Below are 13973 nucleotides of genomic sequence, written 5' to 3' on the forward strand. Positions count from 1 at the left end.
GTTTACGTGATATGGTTTACGTCCATAATACCCTGAAAAACGCCCGATCTCGTCTGATCTCGGAAGCTAAAGCAGTTTTGACCCGGAGCAATCGGTGACTAAATTCAACTAGTGTTGAAGCTGATAAGTGTTAAAGAATTTAGGCTGAACTCTAGACCAGGGGTGCCTAATCCGGTCCTCAGGGTAGCTGTGGGTGCAGGTTTTTATTCCAACTGATCGAACACAGACAGTTTAACCAATTAGATTTCTCCTAATCTGATTGTGAATCTAATTCCTGCATCATCGTCATCCGGCCATGGGCACCCCGATTAGCCCGCGTGCCCCAGGTTGGATGCCCTGACTCATATCACAATGGGAGTAGAAATGGGATCAAATTCCAAACCTGAACGGAAGCCCCACCCACGTCTCGGCGTCACCTCAGCCAGTAGAGCGTCCACACTTCAGACACTTGATGATTCCTAGTCAGACTCGAACTCCTGGACACGCTCCATCCACCTCGTGCCTGGATCTCCAAGATATCGCTCCCAAATCTTTTTCCAACACTTTGGAATACTTTCCTGCAAGCGGAGCATTCGGGTCGCATAGCTCCACGGAAGGGAAGAGAAGATGTCCACAGCGATTAACCACAGCGAGTTTGGGGAGCCGAGAGACGAGACTCTGGCCCGGGTGGAGATCACCCTACTGGCCCTCATCTTCGCCAGTGCCGCCGTCCTCAACGGGGTCCTGCTCCTGGTTCTGTGGCGGCAGCGGAAACACACGAGCCGGATGCGCGTGTTCGTCTTCCACCTGGCCCTGGCCGACCTGGTGGTGACTTTCTTCCAAGTGTGCCCGCAACTCATGTGGGACATTACGGATAGGTTCATCGGACCGGACCTGGTATGCCGCCTGGTTAAGTACCTCCAGGTTTTGGGCATGTTCTCGTCCACGTACATGATCGTGGCCATGACGGTGGACCGTTACCAGGCTGTGTGTAACCCCATGGTCAAGTTCCAGCGGAGGCAGGGGCGCGTCAACGCAGCCGTGTGCGCAGCCTGGGGGGTGTCCCTGGTGGGCAGCCTCCCCCAGGTCTTCATCTTCTCCCGGGAGGAGGTGGCACCTGGGGTCTTTGACTGCTGGGCCAAGTTTGTCCAGCCATGGGGGCTTAAAACCTACATCACCTGGACCACTGCGGTCATCTTTGTGGTGCCCGTTGCCACACTGGTTTTCTGCCAAGTGCGCATCTGTAGGGCCATTCAGCAGAATCTGCACCGCAGGGCCAGGCGAGGGATGGCTACCCCGTTGCCCACCAGGGCCAGTGGCGTGGCCGGCATGTCCAAAGCCAGGGTGAAGACTCTCAAGATGACCGTGGTCATTGTGCTGGCCTACGTATTGTGCTGGTCGCCTTTCTTCACCGTGCAACTCTGGTCTGTCTGGGACGCCGATGCACCTACAGAGTGTAAGTACGCCTCTGTATGAATCATACCTGTCAACTGGTACGTTCTCGCCGTAATTGGTACAACTGAAAGCCCATTTTTATATTGGTACGCTGTACACATGAAAATGGTACGCTAAACGGTGATTTTGAGAAAAAAAAATAAATTAAGGCACTTTCTAGCCATTTTTCACCATCCGCCATTGTTTCTTCCCGGAAACGCATGTCTGCCAAGTGATATATCATATATCACTTGAAACGAAAATGAAACGAAATGTTTATCATGATCTTTTTTTTTTAGCCAATCAGAGGCGCCGGTACATATAATATGTACCGGCGCCTCTGATTGGCTAAAAAAAAAAGATCATGATAAACATTTCGTTTCATTTTGGAACTTTGAAAGCAATAAACACATAAACATACATTTTCTACTTGTTGTTCGTGATTTTTTACAAAAAAGTAAAGTGGTAAGATTTTCCATGTATTTATACATATATGTAAGGGCGAAAACAAAATTTGGTAAGATCACAAATGGTTCGAGGTTGACAGGTATGATGAATAAATACATCAAATAAATGTAATAAAATATAATAAAATAATAATAATAGCAAGATATACAGTAAATAGTCTGTAATGATCAGGATCTCAACTTTCAGCGGAATTTAACAGCCTTTTTCATATTATAGCAAAATCCATATTGTTGTAATTAAAAGTTACCACGATGTGAATGATTTATCTCCTAAAATGAGATCATACAGAAAAATCTAAACAGAAAAATGCACTTCCTAAAATGGAGAAGCTTTTAAGTATACAGTAGTTTCTTAACAAGGTGAAATAAAGTGAATTAGAGGAAGGTTAATCAAAACTGTCTGGTAAAAGTATTTTTTGAACTTTATACTTTTTTAATTACTTTTTTCCCTTATTAACTCATTGGCTGCCATACTTATATGGTACTACTGCGGTGATTGAATGACGCGTTAAAGAAAGTCAACTAATGGCAAACCATAATAATAAATAAATGTTAACATGAGCTCATTAACATCCAATCCAGTTCAAATGGATTGAAGCATGAATATATTCCCCACCACTAGGAGTAGCAATGGAAAATGGAACATTATCTCCATAAATCAAGACAACCTCATTAGATAGCGAACATGTACTTAATATTACGAGCCGTTTTGATTGCAGCTGCCACTTTCACCATCCTGATGTTGCTGGCCAGTCTCAACAGCTGCGCCAATCCCGTCATCTACCTCCTCTTCAGTGGCCCGCTTCCTCGACGACTCCTGAAGCCGGCGTGCCAACGGCGTTCCTTTGCCAAGGATTCCATGCACGAAGAGGCCACACTTGTCAGCGCCTTTTACACCAGTTTGAAAAATCCCATCATTGAAAAGTGAAAGACATAGACGGACAAACATAGGATGCTTCCTGCGATGTTCATTTCTGGAGTGGAAAGATTTGATTTGTCAATGACACACGCTATTTTAAATATAGTATCTCTTGGGAAAAGCACAAGTGGGTGGCCTGTGTGCAGAGGTGCGTTCCAGATGCAGGACGTTGGACAGTGACGAATGGCAAACGGCTTGCGTGCGGTGCCGGAAAAGAAAAACACTCAGTCTGCAAAAGTGGTGTTACATTTCTCTTTGGGGGTCTCGCTCAAGGAACAGAACATTTGGCGCTGTTTTGAAATACAATTCCTTCATTCTGCATTTTAAATTTTTATATTGCACTTTATTTAATGTTGAATGTAAAGAATGGACTTGTTTGTGGATCAAGAAAAAGTTTTGAGGGTAGTTTTGTTGTGTGTAACTAAGGGGGAGGATGCAGTATGATAGTTATGGTGTGCAAAAGCTGCCAAATTGTTGTCGTTGCACTGTGATTTGAGTTGTGTTCACTGCCAAAATCCACAGCCCGCAACTTGTTTTTTTTTGCTTTGCCGATAAGAAATTGTCCATATTCGTATCTTGAAACACTCACAAGGCAGGTCACTTGTATATCAAGACACTGCATTGCAATTTTGATACGGCTGAAGCATTGAACTTGGTTGCATTGGCTTAGGTAGTAGCCCTGTGCATGATATATTTTTATTTAAATCATTATTAAAAAACAATGAAATAATGCCCAAATAAATGTATCATGAACCTTCAAAGTGTAGTTGTTGGGAGTTTTTACTTTGCCTATATATGTGTATATATATATTTACAAACAAAAAAACCCAAGACCCTTCTGTACTTTTAGATAATTCCCCCATTTGGACAAAATCTGCAGCCCAATGTGTATACGCTCCCTGCAAGGTACACCATAAAAGACCTATTTTAATATTTCTGTGTTAATCACCATCCCAACAAGTGGAGTGAAACCCCCACAAGTTGACTGCTGAGTTCAGCCTCCAAAGACTAACTCTTCACCCACTCACACAGTGTTGTGTTAAATGAGGAACTTCAATTTGAGAGGAAGACAATATTTTTGAAACCAGCTATTTAAAGCCTTAAAACTTGAGCTCCACCATATGGATTGTTATCAAAGTGAAGGTAGAATGTTACATTGTTTTTTTTATGTATTCTCACAAGACAAATTTACAATTTGAAATTACTTTTTACAGCGTTAATAAAGATTTTATGTCTGCGACAGTTTGATTATTTCCTAAGGGTGTCATCCTTTAAAATGCATCCGGAAACAGGTTGTGTTTGACCGACCTTAACACTTTCACACACAGAATTTTAAACAGCTAAACAATAAACCAAAGATTTTCCACAGTTTGTTCTCCCAAACATAACTGGCATATCGTAATTGTTTGATATGTAGATTTAATTTTACTGAGAACATAATCTCACTTTAAAAAAAAAGCCCTAAAAGGTAAAAATCCACCAGACTTCACATTCCATTCTCAAGTGATGATCATGATCATAATAAATCATAATAAACTCTCCTTAGCAAAGAAGACTAAACATAAAACCAAGCGGGAAAGCGAAAAAAAAAAAGATATATTTCAGGGTTTGCGCTGACAAGTGGTGATGAAAATTCAATTTGTCACCTGAGTGGGCGTGGAAAAGTGATCAGTGGAATCCAAATGAGATTATAGATGAATCTAGACAGCAAATAGCCCACGCAGTATACATACAGATGGGTATTATGTTGTTATGGAAATAAGTTAACCAGCTAGAGCATGAATTTAGAGACCAACAGCAACAGTGCAGGAAGAAAAAAAAGCACAGCCTGAAATAAACAAACACTATGATGAACAGGAAAGGGTGGAAAATTGAGACATGACCTGCACCACTTAAAGTCTAACCCAAGAATTTGGCCTGGGAAATGAAAATCGTAAAACAGGAGCTTTGAAAACAGACTATCTATTCACTTATGTAATCGAAAGACTGGTCTTCTTCTGAAAAGGATTCCCATTACAAATGTAGCGAGAAGGAAAAGCATGCACAGTTGCTGTCAATGCCAAAATAAGGTTGATTTTGATGACATCACTGGCACAAAGGCAGTATATTCACATTGTAATCAATGGAAGATTCTGCATTCAGTGCAATTTTTATTAAGATAATTTAAGAAGGAACACAAACTAGCATCTTGCAACACGATTTGACAATGCTATAGAACAGCAGCATTACATCTTGAAGAGAATCGGAGTATATGATAGACGTTGTAATAACAATTTTCTTTGTATACACTTCTTCTGAAAGCATTAATGAGTGGCGACATCTTGGCGGAAAGACTCCCTCTCCTTCCCCAATTCATCGAAATGAGCTCTAACCCTCAAAAATGTTCAAATCAGAGCACAAAGCGCTTTCAATTCCCCCCCTAAAAAAGACTTGGACATATATTTGTCCAAAACTGTCCTCATCACCTCTTACAAAAATACAACTGCTTTACTTCTGAGCTTTGAAAATATTCATAAAGTCAATAAAGGGCTTCGTTAAGCACGAATCGTTCTGTCAACGGGGCATTCCGACAGACTTTTTGAACAATACGACAGACTCTAATGAGTATAGCAAGCTCCAAAACCCCTGTGCCAGTTGGAGGACAAGTAGCATGGATGGGGGTGCCGAAGCAGAGCCCCTTGAGCTTAGAAACAGCTGGCCACTGGCACACGCTCGGACGACCACAAATGAAAGCGACTCTCATTTGTCTCCTCCACGAGTACATTGACATACAAAGAACAACCCGTCATCTTCCCACTGCTTAATTGCCACATAATGGTCAGACAGGCTTTCTGCTAAAAAAATAATGGGTTTACTGCCAAGGGTGACAGCGTGTGATGAGGCCATGACTTGAAGGCGACACCAGCAGACAAGAATTTGTACACCAAAGGGCTAATGAAGGTCAGAAATCACAGGCAGAAGAGACGGGAGTGGTTGTCGCCCTTCGCTATCGGGGATGCGGGGCAGCATGGCCGAGCGTGTCAGACCCCAGAAATGAGGCGGAAACAAGTCTTTCTTGGTCGCTGTGAATTTCCAACCCATGTGGGAGCCGCAGCCGCGACATTGAGCGATTGTCCAAGCGTACCTGAGCAGAGGAGGTGTGTCTTACTTAAACAGCTTAGATTTCATTAGACGCTCCAATAGTAGACATGACAGAGTTTTAATTGCTAACTTAGTGCTCGACTGTCTGTGCCCTGCGATTGGCTGGCCACCCATACAGTGTACCCCGCCCCCAAGTCAGCTAGGAAAGGCTCCAGCACCCCCACGGTTCAGAAAATGAATGAATTACTAGTACTGCTTATTTATATTGACTACTCCTCATTTATTATGTTGACTATTCCTCATTTATTATGTTGACTACTCCTCATTTATTATGTTGACTACTCATTTATTATGTTGACTACTCCTCATTTATTATGTTGACTACTTATTTATTGATAGTTTATCTGTTCATGTGTTTGTTGTTGTTATGTGCACTTCCCAATTTATGTTGTGAATATTTATTTACGGGTTATTAATTTATTATTCATTGTAAGTATTAATGGATTCTTTGTTTGTTGTTGTTATTTGTGCACTATAAGATAAAGCTTTAAATCCCACTATAATTGTATAATGACAATAAAAGCATTCCAATCAATTCAATGTAAGGCTTTTTGTCATGTTAAGTGCTTTGATGTGCACAGCTGCCAATTTAATGAAAGACGGCGTAAGACATGGCTATTTTTCTTCTCATTAGCCAAAGAACATAAATTGGCGTGGTGTCAAGTTGATGTTTTTTTGTGCATATGTATAGAAAAATAACTATTTGTTTAACCCGAAAATACCTTTATACTGCATACGTACACACTGTAGCTTCTGCCAATTATAGTTTATCGACACTTCTGAGTCATACGCAAGTTGTGGTATTAGTAATTTGTCACAGCGGGGAGTGGGAGCTGCACTGAGCCAGTTACCCTGGAAACCAGCTATGGAGCGTGGATGGCCTGCCGACCACGTAGACGTTTTGTGCCTTGTAGACTGTCAGAGTCTCGTGGACGCAGCCGTGTGGATTGACATATGCAGCCATGGGGCCGTACAGGGACATGCTGGAGGAGGAGGAGGAGGAGAGAGGCAAACAAAGTGGGGTTATCTCAAAATGCAAATACATTTTTTAACTCAATTGGTCAATGCAAATGTCACATACCTATAGTGTGTTTTGTCAAGATGACATATTTTATTTATCATGGACTTTTTTATGATGAAAACCATAAACAATTCATATTTTCTAATGTTATTCCTTGAGAGTCATACTCCAAATTTAAAAGTAAAAAAACATGTCAATGGGTCTTTTTTTAAAGTGGGGAAAAAACAGAATAATTTTGACAACATTCTTATGCACTTGCTAATCAATGAGTATGCATTCCAGAAGACTTTAATGCAAAAAAAAAAAAAAGATTAAAGCAGCTTTAGACGTAGTATCTTCCATATTTTAGCTCCCAGGTTAGCAAAGAGCCAGATGTACCCATTGAAAGAGCCACATGTGGCTCCTGAGCCATAGGTTCCCTACCCCTGCTATAGAAGCTAAATTTGGGGTATACTCATTCTTAAAATAAATATCATTAAATGCAAATGGGAGTTTTAAAAGACAGGTCAAATTTGATGTAAAACTGGCAGCACATAATTAATCTCCAAGTAAAACACATGGCTTGACTTTTGACAAACAATGGCAGAATGTCACTCTAGAAATGTATTGCACAAAAATAAATGAGGATCATTAAAAAAATGTGAAGCTTGGTCGTATCATTGACTACAGAATTTAATGACCATTCCCAACCTTGACAAACATTTGTTTAAATGCCGTTTGTGTTTTTATACCCCATCGACATTGTTAATGTAGCACTTGTTGCTATCCATCTACTAAGACGACAAATGTACACTTAAAAAAGTGTAATAATTCTGTTCCTGTCTACACGAGAAAAAAGTTTTCCATTTGAAAAGTGAAACGAAAAACTAACATTAAAATCTATGTTTTAAACCCATTTTATACACTAAGACTTGTACTTTTATTTAATTCCACCATTATCATCAGCTCCCTCGAGTGCAACCATAACGGCAATGTGCTGGTCCGTGATGAAATTAACTTTTCTCAAGATCTAACGTGAATTTTAAATGTCAAAACTTAATGAAAAACATTCGTCAAACACATCAGCGCTCATTGAAAGCAATTATTCTGAATGGATACAAGTGCATGGCGTTGGGGCATAAAAAGGCTCCTCCATCCAGTACACGTCTGGACAGTTTCAAGAGCGCGACACAAATGAAGTGTCACCTCGCCGTTACATAAGGCTGAGCTGCATTGTGATCTAACTTCAGCTTCCTGGCCAAAATAATCACATCTGATTATTACAATTTGGCTGATTACAGTCATTAGGTCAGATCATCTAAAAGTGCCCAAAAAAATAAGAAATGAAGAGATAATGGAAATGGCTATTTATGGAAAGTGAGAATTTCATAATGTGGGAAATAATTTAGCCTTTGCAACCCTACATGCCATTTTTTTTAAACATTGATTATATATACATATATATTTTTTTCAATACTTAATGTTTATCTGATAACATTAATGTTAAGATAACATTTATGCTATACAATACAAATTTATTCCAATTCTACAGTTCCCTCATGGCATTGATTTGATTATATTCAATTTTTATGTCCAGAAAAATCCACGATTCCCACTTTTAACTACAAAAGCACAATTTCCAAACTATTATTATGTTTGTTTAAAATTCTTATGTACATTCACCAGCTTTAATAGCCAAGGCAGACAAGCCAAACACAAATTAAACATTTAACATTCTGACTGAATAATTTTCCAAGTTATTTTTAAAAGGAGTGAATTAGAAAAATGTAGTAGCACATTAGAAAAAAAGATTTGTAATGACCTGCATCACTCATAATGTATTTTTTTTAGGAAAACTAACCAATCGGACACAAAAAACAAAGCCAAAGAGATTCAACCAATTAGAGTTATGATTTACTTTAATCTCACTTCCCTAAAAATAAATAAATGCCATTGGTAAGGTGTGATTACAAATGTTGCCAACTCAAGTGTGAGAAAGCTTTAGAAGTGAGTTTGCTTTGAAATCTGGCGAACACATTTCCAAGTAAAAACTCCCCTTTAACTGCTACTTTTGATATAATGAATGAATAAAAATGGCTCCCACTGGGAAGTCTGCTTCCGTGGTACTATTAGCACAACTTATGACTTCAGGTGATGAGTAACATCCAGTAAAACGGGATCAAATAAATGTTATGTTCGGCTGTAAAACACAACTGAGATATCCTGCAATGCACTTATTGCCTGCCTTACCTGAAAATCTCTTTCTTAGTGGTGATTTCCACGTATTGGCACTGTTTACAGCACAATGAAGTACACTGAAAAGAGAAAAAACAAAGATTTAAACATAATAATAATACAAAAAGCAAGGATGCGTGTTCAAGATATGGATAACAGTTTTTTTTTTCTCCCCAGTCTTACTTATAGCATATGTGCACACCTCTGAGTCCAAGAAGAGCCAGAGTAAAAGCAAAAGTGAGTATAATATGTTCCCATTATGGCTAGATATTTCATTCAATTACGCGGTAAGGAAAGCGGCAGAAATCAACAGCCTAAAACAGCCATGCTTTTTTGTCTAAAATCTTCAATAATGACGAGCATTGAGAACAGCGGCTTCCCAAAAAAAGAATGAATCCAGAGGAGAAATTGCAAAAACTTTCTGATTCGGTTTCATTCAAGAAGTTCTATGTATTTTTCCATTGAATTTTATATTCAGGTTTATTACCAATTTTCTTTTTAAATTATTTATTATTCATATCATTTATAGCCGCATTTTTAGCCACTAAGTGCAAATTTAGGCATATCAACATGGAACATTCAAAATTCCCTATTTGATATGAAATTAGGGAAAACAAGTGGTAAGCATAAAAACCTGCATGTGGTGCAAATATTGCTTGGCTATAAGAATTAATTAATAAACATGGTTAAAATGTGATGTAGAAAGTTACAAATTCCTTTTAGTATAAATGCATGCTGTTAGAATACAAAAATTCTAAGTACTCTGTCATCTATTTGTATTTCAAGATATTGATTATATATTAAGTTACAGCAACTACATCAATTTTTTATTGCTATATAGGGGCAATATCAATCAAATAATATTAATTTTCCAAACTATATAAGGCGTATATTATGAAAGTTTTTTTTTAATTACTTGATTAAAAATAGTTGTCTCTCTGAATTGTTTATCAGCCATCAAGTGTGAAATTGACATATCTGAACATCTGCTTGGCTGGAGGGGGTCTGGGCAAAAAGTTGCCAGATCTCTCTCTCTGCCCAATGCTTCTTTATTTTATTGTTACCAGAAGCCTTATATAATCGGTCAAATATAATTGAAGCAACAACAAAAAACATTGCCAGCAGTGTTTTTCCTCTTGAATGGTGCCAGTCAAAATGGATTAGACTTCTAAACGTGGTCAAGGGCGTCCAGTAAATGAACTTTTCTGCCCAAAAATAAACTGTTCCAGCTCGAATATTGCCCATAAACCAAACAGAGTTTGACTGATGTCATCAGTAATCGGTGAAGTTGTGGTGGTGTTTGTTTTTCAGTTGTTTTTTTTTTACCCGATCCATAATGTCGACCTCAAAGCGAAGCCTCTGAATTGCACTGCCAATCTTCAACAATTGTAGCCTGAGCGAGTCGTCTATGGGAAGACAAGCCGCCACTCGGTAGGAGAAGTCTGACAGTGACCAGAAGTAGGACGGAAACAAGAACACAGTTCAGAGAACACAAACAGAGAGACAGATTGCGTGCGTGTGTGCACATATCTGTTATGGTTGTGCAATCCGCAGAATTTTAACGGACCTATGGCATTTGTAGGGAGAGTGTCGTCCTTTAAATTCTCATCCCATTCGTGGAGTTGCTTCTTCACTCGGTTCATGAGCGATTCCTGCAGAGAGTGAGGAAACCGCAGCGTTTACGTTTGCATTTAGATGGCCGAGCTTGGCTAGACAAATTACCATTAGCCTCTTACAGAGTCATAGAGGGCGTATACCCATGGTGGCCATCGCGTTAGACTGGCACAGTGGAATTTCCTCTGAGATAAAGGAACAGACAGACATGAAGGTCAGAATAGCAGAGACAAGAGAGAATGGATCATTGATCATAGGGCTCTGACATTAAAGACAAGTCAAAATTGGAAACCGAGAAAATCTATCATTTTAAAGGGTGTCAACGCATTGAAAATGAAGTCAAAGCGTCCAAGTTTCCCATAAAAAACTTCAAATGGTGATTTGTCTGACAACAAAACAGTTTTCCACTTTGCCAGACTTCATTCAAAAAGATGAAATGATTTTTTTTACTTGACTACATCTCAGTTCTATTAATCTAAATGTATTTTTTTAATTTTTAGGATTAATGTCACAGATAGAAAATCTTTAAGGAGTAAAATTTGTCTATAACCTTAAATAATCAAAGCAGTTGACGTTTAAAATGGTAAATAAATAGTAACCATAATAACAAGAATAATTTTACATGAATACTAAAATAATATATTAGATATAACAAAAAAATGAATAAATGAGGACATCCTATGGGAAGGCAAAACTAAATACATAAAACCCTATCTGGGGAAAAAAACTACAGCTATTGGCCCGAATATAAGACGACCCTGATTATAACACGACCCCCTGTTTTTCAAGACTCAACAGACTTTCTTTAGACAGTTTTTGAATTTTAAAGGTCTCATTGGAGTTCATTTTGGAGACATCCTGACTGTCAAATGATAGCATATCAGACATCAATGTCACCTGTTTGTAGTTAGTCCAGCGGCATTCAGTCTGCTTGCAGTTCTGAGTTGGGGGTTTGGTAGTGGAAGGGTGCACAACAAGCCTTGAGAATGGCATCAGCTGAACACCAAAAAAGGGATCGGGGAGGACTCTTTCGGGAAGGATCTGCACTTTGGCCTGTCGAACCCTTTAAAACAAAATTTAAAAATAGCTGAATATATTGATGAAAATTTGAAATTTGTACTGCTCTGATGTTATCATCAGAAGAGGCAACAAATAGTCTTGAGAATATTTTGGTCAAGGGCCATTTAGCAGCAACAACAAATTGCGGAAATGACCCGAGAGCTTCACTGACTTCATCAAACTGTGTCTTCTGGACAGACATCATGACTACAACATGTAGAATTGGTTATTTTTCATCATAGATGTCACATAAGGAAGGAAGGAGGATCATTAATAGAATCTCATGGCAGACGTTCAAGTGACATGAAGTATTATTGACCTACTATTGACCTGTTGTTTTATCATATACAAGACATATGGAGCATGTTCAAAGAAGTAACTCAGGGTAAAATATGCTTTCAGATTGGCTCCAGAAAATGTCTGTATTGGAGTGTGTCTGCCCCCTAGCTGTAAATTTTAATAGTCACATTTGAGATGTGCAGTGATCCTTATTGCGTGCTTAAGTCAGAATTTAACAATCCATTTACACCACCCATGTGGGCTTTCAGTGCAAATTAAAAAGTGTGTGGATGATTCCTGCAATCAATTATTAAATCTTAATCATTATGAATATATGGTCCACGCTATAATCTTTTTAAGTATATTTCAACATTGATAACTATAATTCAAGTATTAAAAAATTAAACATTGCAGACTAAAGCTAAAATAAACTGCCCAACATTCTTGGTGGGCGCATAGAAAGTGTTAAAGTTTTTAAGTACATTAAAAATACACTTGGCCTTTTTTAAGATACTTCAGAAATTTCAGGGGTTTTTTTTGCGATAAAAGTGAAATCTTAACAGATCCAATTCTTGGCTAATGATTTAGGATACATTTTAATCTTACCCATCTGCTTGAGTTCTTATCTCATGAACTTTGAACCTCTGTCTGCCCACAGCTTTCACTTTGACCGTCTCGATGCCATATTCCTGCTCCTCCCGGTATGCGTAGATTTCTGCCGTGGTTCCGAACTCTGGCTCTGGCTCGCCTGCATCACTGCGAGAATTGAGAATTACTAATTGACAGTAGTACTTACTGATGTTAACTCAATGCAGATGTATGATATCAAGTAAATGCTGTTTCTAGGCATAAATATGACTGTAAGATTACTCAAGAAGAGGAATTGCAATCATTAATAAGGGGAGCAATTGGCTGAGGTTGACCCTTGTTAGGATAAGCAATTGAGAAAATGAATGAATGGCCTGTAGTGTTTTAAACTCCCTCTTTATGTGCCACATTTTAACCCCGAGCAGCAGAGTACTAGATTTTCCAGGCACCTGTGGGCGAGTACGGCGAAGGTTCGATCCCTCTGAATGACACTCCTCATCATGCTGACCTCCTGGGGTCTAAAGAGCTGCAGGGGGAGGGTCTGACCAGGCACGAGCATCACGGAGGTGTGTGGCAGCACAGGGATGGTTTGACAGCTATCATCGTCGTGGACGGTTCGACCGTGAAACTCTTCCATGTCTGAGCCCAAGTACTGACAGTGTGGACATTGAACAGATACGGTTTTAATTTAAAAGGGGGAAGGGAGGCGAGAATCTGATTTGTCACTCACAGCATGAGAAGTGGGGAGACTGGGATCGAATGTGATCAAGCTGGGCTTCGTTGCTTCCTCATTGTCACGGTATTCAGTATCCATGTCATCTTCTTCTTCTTCCTCCTCCTCCTCGCCGTTGCCTGTTTACATGGCACACGAAGGAACATAAGTCGCTCTAGAGTTAAATTGTAGCGAGGGGGAGAGGAAAGCAGTTGAAGAGCGTGCGATTTTGATTTAACATGCAGAAATTATCAGATGGATCCAATTGCTTCCCGGGAGACGACGAACAGGGAACGTATGGAGCAGCCGATTTGAGTATACATTTACCTGGAAAAAGCAGTAGCTGGTTGCCCATGTTGTCGTTGTTGTCTTCGCCTTCAGCCCTATCGTCGGCCATATCCTTGTGTTTACATTACAGGTCCGACTCTTCTTCTACGGTATGGTTAACCTTTGTAGAAGCACTATGGCTCATTTGCACCACTCTCGGCCCGTAATGAAATGTTAGATTGTGAACGCTGGCCTTAGTTTTTTTTTTTTTTTAATCAA

The 13973-nt window shown here is 39.4% G+C and overlaps 2 protein-coding genes across 2 annotated transcripts; one reads left to right on the plus strand and one right to left on the minus strand.

The window, feature by feature from the left end:
* Positions 1-340: 340 nt before the first annotated feature.
* LOC144202983 (oxytocin receptor-like) lies at positions 341-3512 on the plus strand. Its single transcript, XM_077726139.1, has 2 exons — positions 341-1435; positions 2600-3512. Exons 1-2 carry the CDS (start codon positions 607-609, stop codon positions 2806-2808), a joined length of 1038 nt encoding a protein of 345 aa, XP_077582265.1. The 5' UTR covers positions 341-606; the 3' UTR covers positions 2809-3512.
* Positions 3513-4929: 1417 nt separating this feature from the next.
* crbn (cereblon) lies at positions 4930-13892 on the minus strand. Its single transcript, XM_077727179.1, is given in 12 exon segments — positions 4930-5775; positions 5777-5923; positions 6792-6923; positions 9191-9255; positions 10502-10617; positions 10743-10827; positions 10912-10974; positions 11687-11852; positions 12734-12883; positions 13165-13367; positions 13446-13567; positions 13755-13892. Coding segments are annotated over 12 exon segments (1347 nt in total). The 5' UTR covers positions 13825-13892; the 3' UTR covers positions 4930-5747.
* Between the last annotated feature and the right edge of the window lie 81 nt (positions 13893-13973).

Source organism: Stigmatopora nigra, chromosome 10 (assembly GCF_051989575.1).
Source record: "Stigmatopora nigra isolate UIUO_SnigA chromosome 10, RoL_Snig_1.1, whole genome shotgun sequence".
Taxonomy (NCBI): domain Eukaryota; kingdom Metazoa; phylum Chordata; class Actinopteri; order Syngnathiformes; family Syngnathidae; genus Stigmatopora; species Stigmatopora nigra.